The 22,481-nt window shown below is 43.6% G+C and overlaps 1 protein-coding gene across 10 annotated transcripts in view; it reads left to right on the top strand.

The window, feature by feature from the left end:
* Positions 1 to 22,481, top strand: part of VAV1 (vav guanine nucleotide exchange factor 1) — a 71,612-nt gene that overhangs the window by 35,548 nt on the left and 13,583 nt on the right. For 7 of the 10 annotated variants that reach the window (XR_014506286.1, XR_014506287.1, XM_083419741.1 and 4 more), the window contains exons 8-21: positions 1,505 to 1,608; positions 2,305 to 2,404; positions 5,243 to 5,338; positions 6,608 to 6,676; positions 9,311 to 9,397; positions 10,455 to 10,540; positions 12,944 to 13,076; positions 13,309 to 13,418; positions 13,812 to 13,913; positions 16,460 to 16,563; positions 17,251 to 17,273; positions 18,787 to 18,832; positions 19,682 to 19,818; positions 21,440 to 21,505. Coding sequence is in view for 8 of the 10 variants with exons in the window: in XM_083419741.1 (XP_083275867.1) it covers positions 1,505 to 1,608; positions 2,305 to 2,404; positions 5,243 to 5,338; positions 6,608 to 6,676; positions 9,311 to 9,397; positions 10,455 to 10,540; positions 12,944 to 13,076; positions 13,309 to 13,418; positions 13,812 to 13,913; positions 16,460 to 16,563; positions 17,251 to 17,273; positions 18,787 to 18,832; positions 19,682 to 19,818; positions 21,440 to 21,505 (1,263 nt within the window). In the remaining 2 variants the exon portion in view is untranslated. The remainder of the gene's footprint in view (positions 1 to 1,504; positions 1,609 to 2,304; positions 2,405 to 5,242; positions 5,339 to 6,607; positions 6,677 to 9,310; positions 9,398 to 10,454; positions 10,541 to 12,943; positions 13,077 to 13,308; positions 13,419 to 13,811; positions 13,914 to 16,459; positions 16,564 to 17,250; positions 17,274 to 18,786; positions 18,833 to 19,681; positions 19,819 to 21,439; positions 21,506 to 22,481) is intronic. The other 3 variants (XM_083419742.1, XM_083419736.1, XM_083419738.1) reach the window with 1 other exon arrangement.

Here is a 22,481-nt window from a genome sequence, read left to right as displayed (position 1 = left end):
CCGACAGCTCCCCAACTACAGAGGCACAGCCAGGCATGCATGAGATAGCCAATAGCTTGGTTCCAGTCTGTTGATGACACAGGGTTTGGGGAGACTGCATAGCCTAGGAGACAAGCAGAGTTTTGTTTTGGCTTTTAAAAACACCTCCATCTCCGCACACAGTCTGTTTCTCCGACAGTAAATGTAGAAAATCTTCAGACGGATGAGAAGGCCCTGCAATTAAAGACGCGAGTGAGGGCAGCATAGGAATAGTTCAGAATTTGTTTTAATCTTTCTAACATTTTGAATCTTCAAGAGTTTAATCTTTCACAGGTTTTTAAAGTTATTTATGGTATTATATTTTAAGATGGACATAGTTTTGAAAAGATAAGCAAGAAGCTAAAATAGGATTTACAGTTGCCATCTGTGAGAAACTCAGTTTGATCTGATGAAGCACGAAACAGGATGCAATCCAGGAAACCTCATTGAAAGTGCTTGCAGAAATTGTTGTCGTTGTTGCAATTGTTACATAACAGTGGCCATCACTTATAATTGCATATATGTGTTCATTTTACATTGTGAAAGTTTGTCAACTTAACAATCACTTCCATACTGTTTTCATTGGTTTTGGAGTTCCTCTGATTTTGTCTCGGGTGCCTTTTTCCTCCCCGAAACCCATAACTGCAGACTGCCCACTAAAAATCAGCAGAGTGTGTGTGTGTGTGTGTGTGTGTGTGACATATTTAAAGGTGTTGAGGGGTGGAGCCTACCTAATACCACACAGAATGGAGTTCTGTAAATCTGGGGCCAACACCAAAAAGGTAAACATATATAACAACAACAACTGGAGTCTTGTCTTTACAAAGTTTCACACAAAACTTTTCTATAGTAATTGCTGGCATTAGCAGCAGACTATATAACTTTCACATGGATCATAGTGGGATCAGCTCTATAAGAAATATTTATCATTAAGAATGGAAGAAGCAACCCTTTCCTAAATTATTTTGCAGTTTCCCTGTGAACCTGAATAAATGTAAAGTTTGCACCAAGTTCCAAAAACCCCCAGAATGGCCCCAATCAGTGTCCTCTTAGAGTCGTACCTTGGTTGTCAAACGGAATCTGTTCCGGAAGTCTGTTCAACTTCCGAAAAAGTTCGACAACGAAGGCGTGGCTTCCGATTGGCTGCAGGAGCTTCCTGCAGCCAATCAGAAGCTGCATAAGCAGTGTTGGACGTTTGGCTTCCAAAGAATGTTCACAAACCAGAACTCTCACTTCCAGGTTTGTGGCGTTTGGGAGCCAGAACTTTCGACTCACAAGGCGTTTGGGATCCAAGGTACAACTGTATTCCCTTTTTCAGTCCTCCTACAACTGTGGTGTTGGAGACTGCATTGTTCCCTGGGTGTCTGCAGTGATTCTACGGAGGTCTGAAAACCATGACCACTGTTTTGAGTATAGATTCTCCTACAGAGTCCTTGTTCTTTGGTTAGCTCATTCTTCTCTGTACTCTGTTTTCCTTCTGCATCAGGAACTTTTGAAAGTTCATCGGTGCTTTCTGGTGGATCTGAAGAGCGCCCTATCTTTTAGCAACTCTCAGAACCTCTACCAGGTGTTCATCAAGTACAAGGAGAGGTGAGTCCCCCTCCCAGCATGATTGCGTGTGTCCGATAACATTGTGGCCTCAGGCAGAACCCTGGTTAAAGGTAAGTCCTGGATTCTTCAACCTAAACCCATGCAGCACCTCCCCTGAACAATGTTTGGATGCAGTTCATGCCCAGGTGAAGGGGAAGAGGTTGAGGAGGAGGAATGGTGGAGATTGCCCAACCCCTTCTCCTGAAGCTTCCAGAGAAGAAGAAGGCAGTGTTGATTTACAGCAGTGGTTTGAGGAAGGTCACAGCTAAGAGACAGGTGAACAGAAGAGTTGGGAGGTGTTGGGAGAAGAGAAGGGGGAGACAGAGACAGACACGTTATCACTGGAGAGTATTTCTGACCCCCCCTTCTTCCAGAACGCTGTGTTCATTGAGGGTGCAAGAGCAAAGGACTCAAGAGACAATTATCCCCAAGCGGCCACCATAAGGGGAACTGCAGTTGCTAGGAAGGGAAGGGGGAGGAGCTCAGTTGGAGCAACGCCATTAACGGGAGACAAACTGCATTCCTGGTCTCTCGCCGTGTTGATTGAATAAACTCATTAGTAAGAACTCTTCCTTGTTTTTCTCTGCTTCTTGCTGCCACCAGGGGAGGGATAGACTTCCCCAAAGCCTGACACCAGGTGTCTGTCCAAAGCTCACTGGACCTCCATTCACACCAGCTTCTTCTGCTTGCCTGCAGGTTCTTGCTCTATGGTCGGTACTGCAGCCAGGTGGAATCCGCCACAAAGCACTTAGACCAGGTGGCCAATACCAGTGTGGATGTACGCATGAGACTGGAGGTGAGGAAACTGCTCTTTGACATTCATGTGCTGGACTCCCACCATATACCAGCTTGCTGCTAAACTTTCTTATCCATGGATCCCACCAGTAGAGATTACTGTTTTCCTCAGCCTGTTCCAATTGTATTATGACGTGATGTATTCTGTGTTTGGGACCTCACGTTATAGGACACATGCCACAACTGGGCAGCGCAATGGTATTAAAATGTAATGCTGTAAATCACCCGGCTTAAAACTGAACCCCTAATAATAAAACAGCCAATCCAATCCAGGGCAGAGTTAGGCACAGGGGCACCAACTATAGGGGGGCCCAAGCACCCATAAAAAATTTGTTGTGGATGCTCAGCACCCACATTGCAGTGCCCCCGCCTCAACTTCCGGTGCCTCACAAAGCACCGGAAGTGATATCTGAGTCCTCAGAGATGCTGTCCAAAGCCTTGCAAGACCTCAGAACCTGACTTCTGGTGCCATCATGGTGTCGCAACATGACATCATGATGATGTCGCAACGTGACATCATGATGATGTCACGGCATGACATCATGTCATCATGGTACAACCTGGGGCCACAGTCGGTGCCCCTGGTTAAGTACACCTAAGCCCATTGGTTTCAGTAGTTCTAGGTGCTCCTAGCTTTGCAATGGATGAAAACAAAAGTATCATGCAATGACAATATCTACGTTTTAACATTTGATTTGCTATGGTAGCAAACTGGAAGCTGGGCTCCAGACCCTTCTTTGTAAGCCACATTTAACCTATTGAACTGAAAAGCAGACCTCCTAAAATCAGTGGCTTGGTATGGATGCTGGCTTGGTATGGATGCTGTTGACCCCTTGCTAAAGAAAAGGCCTGCAAGTGAGTACAGATGTTAAGAAGGCATCTTTTTCTGTTCCACCCCATGTTTGTCACACTCAGTGCAGTTTCTGCCCTGCTTCCCCTCATCTTCTGCCAAAACTACATTGTACATCCCACTGTCCACTGTGACAAAATTGAGACTTCCGTAATTTATGTGAATTACGTTTTCAGTTCATTATTCCACCCCACTCATTTCAGTGTAAAGGAAACACAATGCTATTAAGGGCCAGGAGGGGGGAAAGTGATCTGTTATGCCTGTTCGTGGACTGAAGCAACAACAGTGAATAACAGTTGCATGGTTTTCCACTCCGGGACAGAAAAGCCATTTCCGCTCTGTTCCCATCTTTCTCAGAATCCTCCATTCACTCTAGTAGCAGATCAGCCAGGATTTAATAACAACAAAAATTTAAATGGACATTGACAGTGAAGTACAGTGGTACCTCAGGTTAAGTACTTAATTCGTTCCGGAGGTCCGTTCTTAACCTGAAACTGTTCTTAACCTGAAGCACCACTTTAGCTAATGGGGCCTCCTGCTGCTGCCACGCCGCCAGAGCAAGATTTCTGTTCTCATCCTGAAGCAAAGTTCTTAACCTGAAGCACTATTTCTGGGTTAGCAGAGTGTGTATCCTGAAGCGTATGTAACCCGAGGTACCACTGTTATCCCTTCAGATAACACTTTTGAGTGGAAAGGGGCAAGGAAATTGCTTAGGGCTTGTCTACACTTCAGTTTGTCTTGCCTCTTTCCCCTGGGGTTTTTTGCAGATGTACATGTGTTCCAATTCAGTGCTAAAGAGTGGGTTTTCCTGGGGAAAGCAATGGGACAAGCCGAAAACCTCTCGGATGCCTGCTTTCTAGAGACAAGCATAAGTGTGGATGAGCCCTAAGTCACATTCAGCAGTTTGAACGTGAAAGAGAGAGATGGAAATCCCCAGGTGTCAAAAAAGGTTATTTATGTACGCCGCTACGGCGGCCCGCTTTTTGTTAGCCCAAAAATGGGAAATGAGTGAGGTCCCAACCAAAGAAGAATGGCAACTGAAACTGTTGGAATATGTGCAGCTTGCCGATCTAATTTACAGAATAAAAGAACAAGAAAATTTGTTTGAAGAAGATTGGAAAATGTTCATTGAATATATGGGGGGTAATTGTGTACACTTGAAAACATTGGCAGCATTATGGTAAATTCAACAGTGTCGATAAGTTTTGATAGAAGTAACAATGGAATACTGAATGGTTTAGTTTATATAAAATATGCAGGGATTTATGCTATGCAAAATGAAGCACGGAAAGAGAAGAAGGGAAGTCATTGATATCTTAAGGTTGTCTAAATGAATATTCTAAATTGTAAAACATTATATATATATATATATATATATATATATATATATATATATATATACACACACACAGTGGTGCCTCGCAAGACGAAAAGAATCCGTTCCGTGAGTCTCTTCGTCTAGCGGTTTTTTCGTCTTGCGAAGCAAGCCCATTAGCGGATTAGCGCTATTAGCTGTTTAGCGGCTATTAGCGGCTATTAAAGGCTTAAGGGATTAGCGGATTAGCTGCTAAAAGGCTATTAGCAGCTTAGTGCCTTAGAAAAAGGGGGTGGGGAGCGGAAAAAAAAACCCAGGAATCGCAAGACATTTTCGTCTTGTGAAGCAAGCCCATAGGGAAATTCGTCCTGCGAAGCACCTCCAAAACGGAAAACCCTTTCGTCTAGCGGGTTTTCCGTCTTGCGAGGCATTCATCTTGCGGGGCACCACTGTATATATATATAAAGAGAGAGCTAGATTTACCGTAGCTGAACCTGGGATCCCACTTTCAGAGGCGCATAACTCACCCTCTGGGCATTCGGTGTAGGATGAATCGATCCCAGTTTTTAGGAATCTCCTTATTTCCAATAGTCTGCTTGTATATATGTAAACAAAGCAAGCGTTACGAACAGTGCTGTTTTTCTAGAACTTTGCTCCAATTTTCTGCCTCTTAGGAATGTTCGCAACGAGCCAATAATGGCCGGTTCAGCCTGCGAGACCTCCTCATGGTACCCATGCAGCGGGTCCTGAAATATCATCTGCTTCTGCAGGTAACAAACTGATCAGATTATGTAACGCCAGGGAGAAGGAAAAGGAAGGGGAATATTGCTCTGACAATATATGGCACAATTGTCTTCTGTGCAGCCTCCATTCATTTTGACCAAGCTCAAATTCCAGTTAGAGTGAGCCAATTCTAGGGTTCTTTCTGCCTCTAGATCAGGAAGGTGTTTAAAGCATAGTGAGTGAAAGAAGGTAAGCTGGGAGCCAAGAACCCTATTGTTTGTTTGTTTAGGCAAGACATCCCCATCTCTGGGACTCCTATTTATAAGCTCCTGCCGTAGGAAAAGTGAGCTTCCTCTTTGTGCTGATGTAATTCGAAATTCTGCACTGGACTCAGCAACTCTTTTTTTTTTTTTTATTAATTTTTTTATTGCGTTTCTTTCCATAATTTTATAGGTTTATAAACAAATAAAGTAGTTACAAGAAACAAATTTTCTCTTTTTTAACAACAAAAACAAAATAAAACTTGGACTTCCCCACCCCTTCCGATTCTGCGTTCTTTGCATTAACAATGTCAGCATTTTGTTACCTTATTTCATACCTTGTTGTAACTTTCGAATGTTATGTATCCAAATACAATATATTATATCTCAATTTCAATACCTTTAAAATAAACATAACATATTCAATTTAAATTGTCTCCTTTTCTCTTTTGTCACTAATTTTACCATTTACTTAATCATATTCGCAGAAGCTTAACGTTTCCTAATCATGCACTTTCTTAGGATTCATACAGCTTATAATATTTTTTCAGATAATCTTTAAATTTTCCCCAGTCCTCCTCAATTGTTTCTTTATCCAAATCTCGGATTCTGCCGGTCAGTTCAGCTATCTCCATGTAGTCCATCAACTGCGTCTGCCAGTCCTCCAGCGTGGGCAAATCTTGTGTCTTCCAACTCTTTGCAATGAGTATTCTTGCTGCTGTGCTAGCGTACATAAACAAAGTTCTATCTTTCTTTGACATTTTCTGGTCCACCATGCCCAACAGGAAGGCCTCTGGTTTCTTAGGAAAGGTATACCTAAATACCTTTTTCAATTCATTATAAATCATTTCCCAGAAGACCTTCACTTTTGGGCAGGTCCACCAGAGATGGAAGAAAGTGGACTCAGCAACTCTTTACTGGCAAAAAGTATCGGTTTCAGCTCTCAGTAATGATGCTGACACATGAATGTTAGCACGTAGCGGAGATTACTTTGGCTATTTTATCTCCCAAATGCAGAAGTTTGCTCATTTTTCTCTGCCTCCTCTCTCCCGCCAGGAGCTGACCAAATACACAGTGGACCCAACAGAAAAGGAGAATCTGCGGCTTGCGCTAGATGCTATGCGGGTGAGACATATTCTAGGGCTAGGCAGATTCTAGGGAATGTATCGTGTTTGCAGCCTTAGAATTTTTGGGGTCCCGTGACAAAGGGAGGCTGTACACCCATCTGGGCCTCCTGAGGATATTTGCTTGTGTATTTGTCAGTTGGGTGGGGGAATGGTCCCATGGCCATAATCTGAATTCCAGGAGAGAATCTTTCTCAGCCCTGATGCTTGAGATAGTATTTGAAATGTTGAGCATTAAAGCTGAGCATTTTTATTTTATTTTATCTGCATACAAAGCATGTACTCTAGGTCTAGTACAGCTCTTTCCCATGGTTCCATCTCTTATTCCAGTTTATAGCAAGCAACAGAAGATGTGGAACCTAGACCTGGTGGGGCACTAGGAGGTCATGTGGGGGGTGCCTAGGTTCTCAAACTCCTCCCATGTGAGTAATGTTGTTGTAGTACTAAGTCAATCACTCTGCGGCTTGTTTCCCAGTTCAATTAAGGGAGGTTCTCAATGCAACTTACTCTCATGTAAGTGGACAGAAGACTGCAGGCAGCATACATCGCTCACTAAAATCAACAAAAGCCACAATAACAAATGTTGGAGATGTAAATCACAAGTGGGAACCTTCTTTCATATGTGGTGGTTGTGCCCAGGAATTTAAAAAGCCTGGGGCACGATCAACGAAGAAATGAAAAAACTATTAAAATTCACATTTCCCAAAAATCCAGAAGCATTCCTTCTTGGGATTTTAACCACTGATATCCCAAGTGCTGGAAAAGTGAACAGATCCCTACTAGAGAAGAATGGGAATTAAAGTTAAACGAGTACTTGGAACTTGCCAAAATGACCGAATCATTAAGGAATAAACCAATTGATGTAGTCCAAAAGGAGTGGGAATGCTTTAACACTTATCTAATGAGACAAGGCTCAACAAGCAAAATTTGGTTGTGGCTAGAATAAATCCGTAAATAGAAAAAATGTTTCCTTATACCAAGATGAGAACATGAATTGAAATACAGGGGGGGAAACCGTATCAGAATTGTGGTGAAGTAGATGGAAGTTGAAAATAAACAGAATAACAAAAGAGATCTATTCCAAAAGGGAAAGTACTTTGAGAATTGATGCTTTGGGATAGTATTGTATAGTTAATTTCATTTCATTTTTGTTCATGATTTTATTTTTGGGTTTTTTTTTTGTTTTTTCCTCTTGTTTTTTTTTGTTTGCTTTGTTTCTTTGTTTTCTGTAGATTTGTTTGTTATGTCTAGTCTTGTTTGTTATGTCTAGTCTTGTTTGTATTTGCACAAAACTCAATAAAAAATTGTGGGGGGGGGGAATTATAGCAATTATCCCAGTGTCATACAGTTAGCTTCATGGCTGAGTAAAGTTTTGAACCCGGGTCTTCCAGGCCCTAACCCAATAGCCTTACCATTAAACCTGTATACAGAGTACCTCTATAAATTACAATGCAATATAAATTACCCCAGTATACTTTTATTTCTTGGAGCTCTTCCAGTCATTGATGCACATGAGGGGGAAGAATTGCAGTGGCGCTGGAATGAGGGAGTAGGACGGGTGAGGGAACTTTGGGGTGGTGATGGCAGCAACCTGCAGGTGTGGCCTACCTGCTGCAAGGTGGCGTCACCACAACAGACATCTTGCTTCTTTCTGCGTATGTTCTCATTTACTGTATATTTTAATCTCCAAAAGCTTGCTTACTTGCATGTTAGACCCATGGAATACAATGGGACTTACTCCCAGGTAAATGTGCTTAGGTTTTCAGCCCCAATGTAGACTTGTCTGCGGGTTCCAAACCAACTGGAAAATCTTGACAGGGGTTCCTGATGTATTCAAAATACTAAAATTAGTGGAGGACAGACTTCAGGATTGTGAGTCTGGGATCTACCTTGTGTTTTACCAGAATCCCAAGAGCCACCAACTACAGACATACATTTAGGGTTCATCCACACTTCTGCTTCTGCCATGCCTAGAAAGAGCAGGTCTCATCAGTTTTCTGTTTGACCCACACTTTCTCAGTACAGATCCGAGCTGTTTTCCCCTACCCCACTCCTTTCCAAGGGAAAACCTGCTCTTTAGTGATCAATTGGAACAAATGGCAATGCAGGGAAAACTCAAATTGCTGTTTGCTCCGATTGAATGCTAAAGAGTGATTTTCTCCGAGGGAAAGCAGTGGGACAAGAGGAATTCTGGATAAGACCTTAGTATGAAAAAACATGGGAAACTGAGAAGAGCTTACAATCTTCCCACACAGGGTTTTATTTATAATTTCTGCAAGCTTTCTTAAATTCAGTTGTCACATTTCCAAAAGGTGTGTGCCATTTGGTATTGTGAAACAAGCGGAAGTCAGAAATTCTTGGCAATTGACTAAAATCTTCCAGAGACCTACCGATAGATTCCAGTTTATCTCCTGCCCTGCACCAAACCATTTGTATGAACACACCTTACAGGGTTGTGAGTACTTACAAGAATAAAACTATGATGAAAGGTATGACTCCTGAGAACATTGCCTGAAGGGGTTTGTTGCATTGTTGTTGTTGTTTAACTCTCACTTACCTCTTTGATCTTTGGCAAGTACTCCAACCGATCATTTCTTTTCGAATATCGGATCTCATTCATTATTTCCTGCATTAGGATCTGGCTCAATGTGTGAATGAAGTCAAGAGGGACAATGAAACACTGAAACAAATCACTAATTTCCAGCTCTCCATTGAGAACTTGGTGAGTGTTGCGGCAATTTTGCCTACCTTCTCTTATTTTTGATAAGGTCTTTCGACTCCAGCATGTATCTTCATATCCATTGAAAAATATAAATTTGCACTTTGTTGATTTTCAGTTACAAATAAATTAGATACAATAAAAAGGAGAAAAGAAAGAGAAATAATACTATCAACAATCATATCCCATTCTTATCTTGATTATTGGAATTCCTTTTGTTCCCACTTTTGCAAAGCTGCCATTCTAACAGCTTTAAGTAAACAAATAAAAAATTATTCCTGCTAATGCCCCGTTCTCCCTGTTTGCTGCCAGAACTCTCTCGCCCCCCCCCCCTCAAAATTAATATGTGTAATATGTCTTCTCCTATGCTCCTACCATCTCCAAAATTTGTAATCTTATCAGGGACATATATACCGTATTTTTCGCTCTATAAGACGCACCTAGTTTTTGGAGGAGGAAAACAAGAAAAAAATATTCTGAATCTCAGAAACCAGAACAACAAGAGGGATAGCAGCTGCGGCTGTTCTGGCTTCTGGGATAGCTGCGCAGCCTGCATTCGCTCCATAAGACGCACACACATTTCCCCTTACTTTTTAGGAGGGAAAAAGTGAGTCTTATAGAGCAAAAAATACGGTAGTTTCGGAATGAACTACTGTCTGAACAAAAGATTGTAAAAGCTTTCCTTAATATGAAGGCATATAATTCTTAAAGGAACTGCCTGCCATATCCAGCACCTGCCTTTGAAGGATGATCAGGTCTTGCAAAGTGCTTGCATGGGATTTTCCAAGCTTCAAGGATCAGCTGATGAGCTGATGGTCGGTTCTTGTGGAGTGCTATGCTCTGGGCTTGGCAAGACAAGCGCTATGCAGGTTGTGACTTTGCCCACATGGTTTAGTTTCAAACCATGCAGGCGAAAATAGGTCACTTGATGGCTCCATCCACCTGTCGAAGTTACCTGGCAAGGGTGGGGGAGATAACAGTTTGGTCCAATTCTAAATAAGCATCTTCTGAATGCAGCCAGTTGATCTCCTGTAAAGGAACTCATTCTCCTTCTCCCTAGACACAATCCCTGGCTCACTTTGGGAGGCCGAAGATTGACGGGGAGCTCAAGATCATCAGCGGGGAGAAGCGCTCAAAAATAGACAGGTGATGGCATGCACATCCTTTAGAGAGGAGGTTCTCAAACTCTGGTCTGTTGGACACTGGTTGTCTATGAGTTTCATTCAGGTGGTCCACGGAAAAGTTTAATGAGTATCCACACTTGGTTTGGTTATTTATTTTCCAGCAGTGGAAACAGAGGCTGTTCTGAACAGGGCCAGATTATCAAACAGGCTAACAAGGTCCTGGCCTTGGGTTGGTGCTTTTTTTTCATGATATGGCTCTGGTGTAGTCTGCTAATATTTCCCTAGGAATTTATCAGTTAGACACTTCTTGGTTTGCCTAGTGTGGGGCCCAGGATTTTCATAACACAGCACAGGTTTTAAATAGGATGTCAGCACTGAAGAAAAGACAATATTAAGTGGTTGGATAAGACCCCTAGCAAACTTCAAAATCTTTTTTTCACCCCACAGCTTTCCCCATGAAAACCTGCCCTTTAAACACAACAAACCTGCTCTGAAGTGCAACAAACAGCAATTTGGATTTTTCTGTGGATTGCTGTTTGCTCCAATTCAGTGTTAAATGGCAGGTTTTCGCGAGGAAAGCTCTGGAACAAACGAAATAGTGCTCAGACACAGGACTATAAAGCACGGGCTGTCTGGTAAGTGTGGAGGAAAAATAAGTGTGGATAAGCCCTTCTGGCGGTTCCCTCATTGCGAGAAGCAAAGCTACAGGGAACCAGGCAGAGGGCCTTCTCGGTAGTGGCGCCTGCCCTGTGGAACGCCCTCCCATCAGATGTCAAAGCGATAAATAACTACCTGACATTTAGAAGACATCTTAAGGCAGCCCTGTTCTGGGAAGTTTTTAATCTGTGATATTTTACTGTATTTTTTGTTTCTATGGAAGCCGCCCAGAGTGGCTGGGGAAACCCAGCCAGATGGGCGGGGTACAAATAATAAATTGTTGTTGTTGTTGTTGTTGTTGTTGTTGTTGTTGTTGTTGAAGCAACCCAATATTTTCTTGGCCCACAAACTCCCTCATTGTACATGGTTTGGTTTTTGCAACTACTTTCACATTCACTGTCTGCTGCTGTTTCCTCGTGTGAGCTACGTCCAGCTTCAGCATGCACCGAGATGCATGTCTGCATTCACCCATAATTATAATAGTTCATCTCATTTGTGGTTTTCAATGGCAGATTTATCGGTGGCATCCTAGTCTTAAGTGCTCAAGCAGAGACGACATTCAGTGCACAGTAGAGCCAGAGGTTTCCCTCGTAGAGAAAACTGCAGCTTTGGATAGCACCCAAAAATATTACCAAGGGAAGCCTAAACAAAGCAAGGTTGTTTGTTAACTGCATTCAGTGCAGGAGACTGCATAATAAGATTATAAAATGCATGCTTTTTATGGGCTCTTCCACACTTCCGCTTGTTGCACCGCTTTCCTCCAGGGAAAATTCACTGTTTACAGAACAAAAGGAAATTGGGGGTTTTTGCAGATTGAGGTTTGTTCTGATTCAGCGGTAAACAGTGGGTATTTTCCTGGGGAAAGTGGGAGGGCAAACATAAAACCACTCGGCCCCCTTGCCTAGAAAGCATGGAACGAGTGGGAAACCTATTCGACATGTGCTTTCTATTTTCAAAAAAATATTTTTATTAAGTTTACATTTTATAATATTTAAACACATTGTTATTGTACATTTAACTTCTTTTGCTCTCAAGAGCTTATCAACTCCCCTCCCTCCCACTTGTTGGTTTTCAAAGTTAATCTTTATATCATAGCATTTATACATTTTCCAGTTTACACTTCACTCATTCTGAAGGTCACAATTTTTAAATAAATGTAAAAAGGTAAACCCAATTATCATTATAAGTCCTCTTACAATTCTGCTGGTGTTGTTAATTGCTTACAATAGTCCTTCAAATATTGTATAAATTTACTCCAGTTTTTTTGGAAAGCTTGATCGTGCTGGTTTCGGATTTTCCCCGTCAGTTTCGCTAATTCTGCAAAGTCCATCATCTTAATCTGCCACTCTTCTTTTGTTGGTATTTCTTTTTGTTTCCATTTTTGGGCTAAAACAATTCCTGCTGCAGTTGTTGCATACATAAATAATTTTTTATCTCCCTTTGGTATTTCATCGCCCACTATTCCTAGTAAAAAGGCTTCCAGTTTTTAAAGAAAAGTATTTTTATACCTTTTCTTCAACTCGTTATATATCATTTCCCAGTAAATGATGTATAGGTGGTATTCAACACCAACCAAACTTGCTAAAATGTATAGGACAAGAAATAAAGAGTGTTGGAAATGTAAAGAAAAGGAAGGGAATTTTTATCACATGTGGTGGACCTGTAAAGAGGTGAAAGCTTACCTTTCTAGACGTGGGACCAAAAGAAGTGGGTATGATACCTTTATCTCACCCTTGTTGGAATGTCTCAAGTTAAAACTGTCTTGCAGGTATGCTTTCCTCCTGGACAAAGCCCTGCTAATCTGCAAGCGGAAAGGAGATTCATACGATATGAAGAAATTTGTCGATCTGTCCAGCTACCAGATCCGAGATGACTCTTCTGTAGAGAAAGACAACAAGAAGGTAATGTTTGGGTATGCATTTGGGGGCTGGGCTGGGGGGGGGGCTGAGAAGGGAATGGGAGTTGCGGCCTTAATTCAGCAGGCACCTCCAACCCAGAACAGAACTCTGTTCTTCCCATTCTTCCCAAATGGGACTAAGAGGGAACAAATAAATATGGCCCAGGGAACAATAAATATGGCCCAGCCAAGATTTTATGCTAATCTGTTATTCCCCTTTTCTTTCTTCTTGCCAGTGGACTCACATGTTTGTCCTAATCGAGCTTAATGGTTCCTCGGGTTTCGAATTGTACTTTAAGACGCGGGAGTTGAAGAAGAAATGGATGGAACAATTTGAAATGGCCCTGTAGGTCTACTCTTCTACTCCTGCCCCTGTTGTATGCTATCCTTTACAATCCCAAGACTTGCAGTCCGGCTGCAGATCCATTCTAGTCACTGGAACATTTCCATGACAGTACCATGATTCTGCAGCATAATATTGACCATAATATTACCAGAAAAAATGTGCAAAATTGGCAGATTTGATGTAAGAATCTGAATCTTTCGAATGGGCTGGGATGGACACCCAGGGCCCATCCAGGGTGGTGTTTTGTTGTGGGTGTTTTCTGCAACCTGTTCTTGACACAATGATGTCTTTATTTTGTGTTGGCTCCAAACCAACAGTCCATGAGCCCATGAATTTGATGTAGCCACCACTGTTGTAAGCTGCTGACTCCCCCTTTCTCAATTTCTGGTGCAGCTCCAATATCTACCCTGAAAATGCTACAGCAAATAGACATGAGTTCCAGATGTATTCCTTTGAGGACACCACCTCCTGCAAAGCCTGCCAGATGCTGCTGAGGTACATATCCCATCCCACTCTACCCAAGCCATACAGGAGGGACAACCACCGTATTGGCCCAAATATAAGCCACACTTTCCCCCCAAATTCTGACAGTGAAAAGTGCGGCTTATATTCGCGACCTTACAAAAATTGGCTTGGAGCGTACTTGTCCCCAGATGTTGGCTGGTTTTGGCTGGGCCGGCTTCCAAGATGGCGGCGCGATGAGGGGGTCCCTGAGAGGGAGCCAGAAGGCAGCGAGGAGGAAGGGAGGGAGGAGCGTGGATGAGAGAGTAAGCAGGTCTGCAAGGAGGAGGAACAAGAGATGCAGTTAGTGTGCTGGGACTGGCGCTAGTCCGAGGTGCTGCCTGGCTTTATCCCCCTGAGGGCCGCATGAGTCCCACCAGCAGCCGCCTCTCTCTGCCCATCCCGTTGGGGGGCCATGTGGTGCTGACCCTCTAGAGCAGCGGTTCTCAACCTGTGCGTCCCCAGATGTTGTTGGACTACAACTCCCATCATCCCTGAGCTCTGGCCTTGCTAGCTAGGGGCGATGGGAATTGTAGTTCAACAACATCTGGGGACCCACAGTTTGAGAAAGGCTTCTCTAGAAGCACTGCTGCCTACCATCACTGCCGCCGCCGCTGGAGTGAAGACACTGCCTCCTTGGCCCCCCTCAGCCCCCACTCCTCCTTGGGTATTGTCTTTTTTTCCTTTTCCTCCCCATTACTTTTAAAGGTGCAGCTTATATTCGGGCCAATGCAGTATCTCTTTTGTTGCACAGTAATTTTTATTTGGTTTTTCAAATAACAATTCAAATTGCATATCCATATTTAGAGATTTCTCCAAATCTCTGGACTTCCCACCTTCCCCTCCATGAGTCCTATCGTACACCCTCTTAACTGCATATTTTTCCACAATCCATATTTTGTATCTTTCCATCTTGTCCATAATATTCGTTACGTTACAAATGTTATTAAAATCCTGCTAGTGTGTTCATCTCTTTACAGTGATCTCCTAGATAAATTATAAATTTCCCCCATTCTTTATTGAAGTTTAGGTCTTCTTGGTTCCTTCCAGTCAGTTTTGCCATTTCGGCATAGTCCAACAGCTTGAGCTGGCATTCCTTTCTGGTAGAAGGGACAACCATCTTAATAATATAGCTGCCAGTTTTATGTGAACCCACCTTTAGCAGTGAAATTAAATGCTTTTTTAAAAAAACCAAAAAAACCACAACACTTTATTTAACAATCAACAATAACTTACACAACAATTCACCATTCAGTAGAATCTACCATACCTAACAATACACAATACTACGCGACATTACAGAACATATATCAACATTCAAATTTTTTATCTATATCTATTTTAAATGCTAATGGAGTTATTAATATCAGAATAGCCCATGTAAAAGTTTTCTCACTGTGGAACATGGCGATTTGGATCACATCAGGCATTATTTGGAACCACAACACCTGAGCTTTAGTGCATAGCGACAGGAAACCCTGTAAGACCTCAGGCTTGCAAGATCTGCTTTGGTTTTTCTAGAGCCCCAAGATCCACCAATCAGAGACTGGCACTTTGGACCCAGAAATATTTTTGGAGTGCTAGAACTGAACAGAGCTCAAAGTTCTCTCAAGCAGAAAAATCCATTCATACTTATCGCGTCAAGCATCCTTCATTGTAGTCACAGGAGCCAGATCCTAGGGGCCAAGTTCCCTTCGGCCCCCCAATAAAATATTGGGGGGGGGTCCAGCCCCTCCCAAAATCAATGGGCATTGCCATTCAAAAGGTGTGCATGGAATTTATTATGCATGGCAGGGCTTACCTGCTCCACCTATTTTATTCAAGCTGGCACTCCTGATTTCAGCAGTATAATTTAGGGTGGGGCTGTTATTTTGTTGAAGAAGAGAAGAAGAGGAGGAGTTTGGATTTGATATCCCGCTTTATCACTACCCAAAGGAGTCTCAAAGCGGCTAACAAGCTCCTTTCCCTTCATCCCCCACAACAAACACTCTGTGAGGTGAGTGGGGCTGAGAGACTTCAGAAAAGTGTGACTAGCCCAAGGTCACCCAGCAGCTGCATGTGGAAGAGCGGAGATGCGAACCTGGTTCCCCAGATAACGAGACTACCGCTCTTAACCACTACACCACACTGGCTCCAAAAAAATAGGCTCCGTGAAGCCAAAAGGAAAACTGTACAAGAAATCCTTTTTAACCACATCAATACTTTTCTTCCAATAAAAAAAGGACAATAGAAACAAACATTTTTTTCCCCATGAGCCTCTTGCGAGTTAAGATTTGCAGAGTCTTTCTGGGATACCAAGGTGGGTTGCCTTTTAAAGTTGTTTAAAGTCATACCCAGGCTACCTTGCTACACTAAAATTTGTTACAAAACGATGCACTTGTTGAACAATTGAGAGTCAGAAAACCTGATCTACAAATTACCCAGAGATCTGATCTACCAGTAGATCCACACCTATCTTCTACCCAGCACTTATGTAAGGCAACTAAGCAAGACTTTATTATACATAAGCCCCCTCCCTCCTCTTTCCCATCTGCACACAGAGGAACCTTCTATCAGGGCTATCGCTGCAGCAGATGCCGGGCACCTGCTCACAAGGAATGTCTGGGGCGGGTGTCACCGTGTGGAAAGTCCAGCTCAGGTAAAGGTAAGGTTTCAGACTCCTCTAAATTGGTGGACGAGTCTCTAGAGCAGCCTTTCTCAACCTTCGGCTGGGTCCTCAGATTTTGCTCGACTCCCATCATCCCTGACCACTGGTCCTTCTAGCTAGGGGATATGCAGAGAATGATTATCGATAACGAAATGGGAAACAATAAGATGGTGATACACAGTTTCACCTTATTTTTAAAAGGGTGTGTGTGAATCAGAGCTCCGTTCCTATAGTAGGTAAGATAAAGGGACCCCTGACCATTCGGTCCAGTCGTGGCCGACTCTGGATTGCAGCGCTCATCTCGCTTTATTGGCCGAGGGAGCCGGCGTACAGCTCCCGGGTCATGTGGCCAGCATGACTAAGCCGCTTCTGGCGAACCAGAGCAGTGCATGGAAACGCCGTTAACCTTCCTGCTGGAGTGGTACCTATTTATCTACTTGCACTTTGAGGTGCTTTTGAACTGCTGGGTTGGCAGGAGCAGGGACCGAGCAACGGGAGCTCACCCTGTTGTGGGGATTCAAACCGCCAACCTTCTGATCGGCAAGTCCTAGGCTCTGTGGTTTAACCCACAGCGCCACCCACATCCCTCTCCTATAGTAGGTAGTGATATACAATTATGTGCTTCATTTTAAGCTCTTCTCTTTATGCCTATTGTAATCTTTCCTTATTTTCTGTTTAATGCAGAGTCTGGATCTACCATGAAAAAGGTAAAAGAAAAAGAATAAAAGTTGGAGTTAATAACAATAATAGGTGGGGTAGGGTGGAAGGACATCTGCAAGAGAGCCTAGCCGGAAGCGGGGTTTAACCCTTACCCTAACAGCTCTCACCCTCTGCCTTTCTGCTCAGACCTCCCCTCCCCAAAAGAGGCCTATTTTTAGCCTTGGGACCAAGTTTTGGAGGAGTGGGAAGGGCTTTTGCAGAGAAGAATTGGCAGGAGGGAGGAAGGTTAAACAGCCCCTTCTTCCTGCCAGTCCTCCCTTGCCCTTGTGCTCATAAGACAAACATGGGGCCCCAGGAACCTGTTTTTGCAGAGAAGTATTGTGTGGTTCTGCACAAGGGTTGCTTTTTTTAGCAGGAGCCAATGGCAGCTGTCTTTACTTGGTGGCTGAAAGACACCACACTTGTTTCCTCCCGAAAGAGCCAGATTAAGTGCAGGCATGCACAGCAAATAATACCTAGAAATTCAAAGAACTGGAATTTTAGAACAAAATTCTGGGTATCTCCAGTTTTGGTTAATGTCGATATGAATTATAAAATACAGATGGTGTTGTGTTCTTTCCCATTCATCGCTCAGTTAGAGACAAGCAGTTATCGATTTGACTGGATTGTTCAGTTCATTTGTAAATTGTTTGCATGCTGCCACTTTTGCCCCCATAGCCACAGACCCCTGACCCCCCCCAAAAGATCTCCTCCCTTTTCTCCTTGGTCCCCTTTTATTTCTCCAGTCCTTGCCTCCTTTACTTCTCAACATCAGGTCTTTTTGCTGCTCCCCTCCCCTGCTATTTCCATCCCCCCACTCCATCCCCACCTCTTCAAACCCACTGCTTCCTAAGTCCTCTTCTTGCTCATCTTCCCAAACCTCAGTCTGCTTAGCACCAAACCTTTCTGCTTGCTTCCACCACCATGTAGATCCTTCTGTGTGTATAATTTGTGTGAGTTTTTACTTTCTGCAAACTGACCCTTTACTGAGGGCTTGTCCACACTTCCACTAGTTCCATGCCTAGAAAGCATTTGGGGTCCAAGAGATTTCCCCATACTTTCAAGGCATGAGTCTGAGCTGTTTTTCTTTCGCTCTACCACTTTTCCCGGGAGAACCACAGAAAAACCGTTTGACGTTTGTTCCGATTCAACAGTAACCAGCAGGTTTTCCCGGGAAGAAGCAGCAAGACAAGGGGAAGTGTGGATGAGACCTGTGAGGGAAGTTTGTCAGCATGCAATGGGCTGAACCTTTCTCCTCGTGAATGTGAATAATTGTGAATGTTCTGTGACATCACAGCAACTCAGCCAATGGTGTGGAAATGGTTCATAATCCACAGTCAACCAATTTTTAGCTTAAGATGTGTACATTGTGCACAATGAATAAAATACTCCATACAGGTTTAATATGATATATCCTTCCAGAAACTTGGATGTGTACCTTGGTGATTATAATTTTCTATATCCTGTTCACCTCTCACCTCATTCCCGTTACCTGAACCAAAATCCATTTTTTCTGTGCAGAATAAATCCAATCGACATACGCTGGAGAGCGATAAAGCTGCTCTAGGTGAGTTGAAGTTACCTGGTAGCTCACTATGTATGTTTCTGCAAGGACACCAAGGATGGCAGGATTGAGGCCGGCAGCCCCCCAAGACTAGCAGCAGAACATCTGGAGAACACACTGCTTCCATTCACCTACATGGCCCCACCCATGACATGGTCACAGCATCGTGTTGTTGTTTCTAGTTATTTAAGAAGCTCACTCCCATAGCATGTGGTTGAAATAAAAGCAATAATAATAATAATTTTATTAGTTGTACTCAGCCCATCTGGCTGGGTTTCCCCAGCCACTCTGGGCGGCTTCCAGCAGAGTATAAAAACATAACAAAACGTCAAACGTTAAAAGCTTCCTTATACAGCAGTACCTCGTGTTACAGACGCTTCAGGTTAAAGACGCTTCAGGTTACAGACTCCGCTAACCCAGAAATAGTACCTCGGGTTAAGAACTTTGTTTCAGGATGAGAACAGAAATCGTGCTCTGGAGGCACAGCAGCAGCAGGAGGCCCCATTAGCTAAAGTGGTACCTCAGGTTAAGAACAGTTTCAGGTTAAGAACGGACCTCCATAACAAGTTCTTAAGAAAAGTTCTTAACCTGAGGTACCACTGTACAGGGCTGCCTTCAGATGTCTTCTCAAAGTTGGGTAGTTCATCTCTTTGACAGGGTGGGTGCCACTACCAAGAAGGCCCTCTGCCTGGTTCCCTGTAACTTCACTTCTTGCAGTGAGAAAACCACCAGAAGACCCTCGGAGGTGGACCTCAGTGTCCGGTCTGAATGATGGGGGGCAGGGGGGTGGGGAATGAAGATGCAAGGAAACTGATTTGTCTAATCACTGCAATTCTCTTCTTTGCTCTTAAGGGCTGCCCAAATTGGAGGTCTGCCAGGAGTATTATGGTGTTCCTCCACCTCCTGTGGCATTTGGTCCACCACTGAAGCTCAACGTGGGGGATATTGTGGAGTTAAACAGAGCTGAGGCCGAGCAGCTGTGGTGGCAGGTAGGCATAGTCAACATTGCTGTCAAACAGTAGCTCTTCGGTCTTGAGGTGACATCAGGATAACATGGTGAGGAATAACTGGGATGATGAATGAGCTAGGTAAAGGTAAAGGACCCCTGACAGTTAAGTCCAGTTGCGGACAACTCTGGGGTTGCAGCGCTCATCTCGCTTTACAGGCCAAGGGAGCTGGCATTTGTCCGCAGACAGCTTCCAGATCGTGCAGCTAGCATGACTAAGCCGCTTCTGGCGAAACCAGAGCAGCACACAGAAATGCCGTTTACCTTCCCACCGGAGCGGTACCTATTTATTTACTTGCACTTGGACGTGCTTTCAAACCACTAGGTTGGCAGGAGCTGGGACCGAACAACGGGAGCTCACCCTGTCATGGGGATTTGAACTGCCGACCTTCTCTTCGGCAAGCCCAAGAGGCTTAGTGATTTAGACCACAGTGCCACCTGCGTCCCATTGCATGCCTTCTCAGAATACAAATAAAGGAACTACTGAATCTTTTCAGTGCAAGTCTGCCAGTGTGATTTGAAGAACCAAGGGGGAACATAGGTAAAGGATGCTGAACTCTTCTCCTTCCCTCCCCCTCTTACTCCTTCAATCTGCCTTGTTTGCACACTGACGTAGCCTTTTAAATGGCCCCTGTCCTATCAGGCAGCAGCAGAGGAGGAGTTCTGCTGCCAATCAAATTGCTGCCCAGAGCTCAGCATTACTCTTGCAGGAGGAGCCTTTGTGGCCCATGCAGCATGTCTTCTGAAGTCCATGGACCATTTGCAGTGATTAATTTAGCAATCATCAGGCTATCTATTCCCCCAGAAGATCCTCTGCTCTTTTTCACAGTCTAGAGGTAGGCTAGTTCCAAGTACAGTGGTGCCTCGCAAGACGAAAAGAATCCGTTCCGCGAGTCTCTTCGTCTTGCGGTTTTTTTCGTCTTGCAAAGCAAGCCGATTAGCGGATTAGCGCTATTAGCACTATTAGCGGCTATTAAACTCTTAAGGGATTAGCGGATTAGCTGCTAAAAGGCTATTAGCAGCTTAGCGGGCTTAGTGGATCAACTGATAAGCGGCTTAGCGATCAGCTGTTAAGCGGCTTAGCGATCAGCTGTTAAGCGGCTTAGCGATCAGCTGTTAAGCGGCTTAGCGGCTTGGGGAAAAGGGGGGGGAGGGGAAAAAACCCCGCAGGAACTCGCAAGACATTTTCGTCTTGCGAAGCAAGCCCATAGCAAATTCGTTTTGCGAAGCACCTCCAAAACGGAAAACCCTTTCGTCTAGCGGGTTTTCCATCTTGCGAGGCATTCGTCTTGCGGGGCACCACTGTAACTTAAATGTGCTAAATTTGGCACTGAAACTGGAAAGGGTGGCTTCTCGCTTCCAGTTCACAGCACACTTAGATGCAAGGGCTATTTCTTTTTTGGCAGCAGTTTGCGAGGCATTCTGTGAAGTAGGGGAAACTATGGCAAAAAAAACCTCCAGGTCATTTCAGGTCAATGCTTGTAACCAACTTAAAGTCAACCACTGGAACTTTCCCCCCATCATCTAAAGCTCTTTTCAAAAATGTTCAACTGCAGATCGACCATACTTTTCATGAGTTCTTTGCTTTCGTTCATTGTTTTCAGGGAAGGAACACATCCACCAATGACGTTGGCTGGTTTCCTTGCAAGAAAGTGAAGCCTTATGTCTGTGTAAGTAGCACATATCGGGGGGGGGGGGGTGGAGGGTGATTTCTTTGTGTGTTTTAGTTGATTAGAGGATTATTGAAACTGGCTTGATGTGTTGTAAACCATTGGTCATCACACACACACACAAAATAGAATTAGGTTGAGGAGGTACAGTTTAGCATAAGTGGTTCCCAACACACTGGACACCACAGAATCATAGAATTGTAGAGTTGGAAGGGATCCCAAGGGTCATCTAGTCCAACCCCCTGCAATGCGTGTTTTGCATTTTTTTTTTTTTTGTCTAATCTGTTGGGCTCCTAGAGCAAACACAGAAATCTTATCAGCAAGTACTGTAATGCATTTTCTCCCTATTATTAAAAAATGAAACTTTCTGAATAATTCCTTTGAAAATGTTTTCCCTAGAAGAGGTATACAGGGAGTAGTACAGTACATAACAAACAATATATTTCACTTCTCCCTGGCTGCAAATACATAAACAACAACAGCAAGCAAGCAAGCAAGCAAGCAATAAATAAATAAATAAATAAATAAATAAATAAATTTATTATTTGTACCCCGCCCACTCTGGGCATCTTCCAACAAAGATTAAAAATACATTAAAATATTACACATTAAAAACTTCCCTGAACAGGGCTGCCTTCAGATGTCTTCTAAAAGTCAAATAGTTGTTTTTCTCTTTGACATCTGGTGGGAGGGTGTTCCACAGGGTGGGTGCCACTGCCAAGAAGGCCCTCTGCCTGGTTCCCTGTAGCTTTGCTTCTCGCAATGAGGGAACCACCAGAAGGCCCTCGGCACTGGACCTCAGTATCCAGGCAGAACGATGGGGTTTTAACAAATACTCCAGGGTCATAGATTTGTAGAGTTGGAAGGGACCCTGAGGGTCATCTAGTCCAACCCCCTGCAATGCGGGAATCTTTTGCCCAACGTTGGACTCAGACCCATGACCCTGAAATTAAAAGTCCCATGCTCTACCAATTAA

This window comes from Podarcis tiliguerta (assembly GCF_965153285.1).
Source record: "Podarcis tiliguerta genome assembly, chromosome: 17".
Taxonomy (NCBI): domain Eukaryota; kingdom Metazoa; phylum Chordata; class Lepidosauria; order Squamata; family Lacertidae; genus Podarcis; species Podarcis tiliguerta.
The sequence above is the reverse complement of the archived record's forward strand: the minus strand, read 5'-3'. Positions and strand labels throughout refer to the sequence as shown.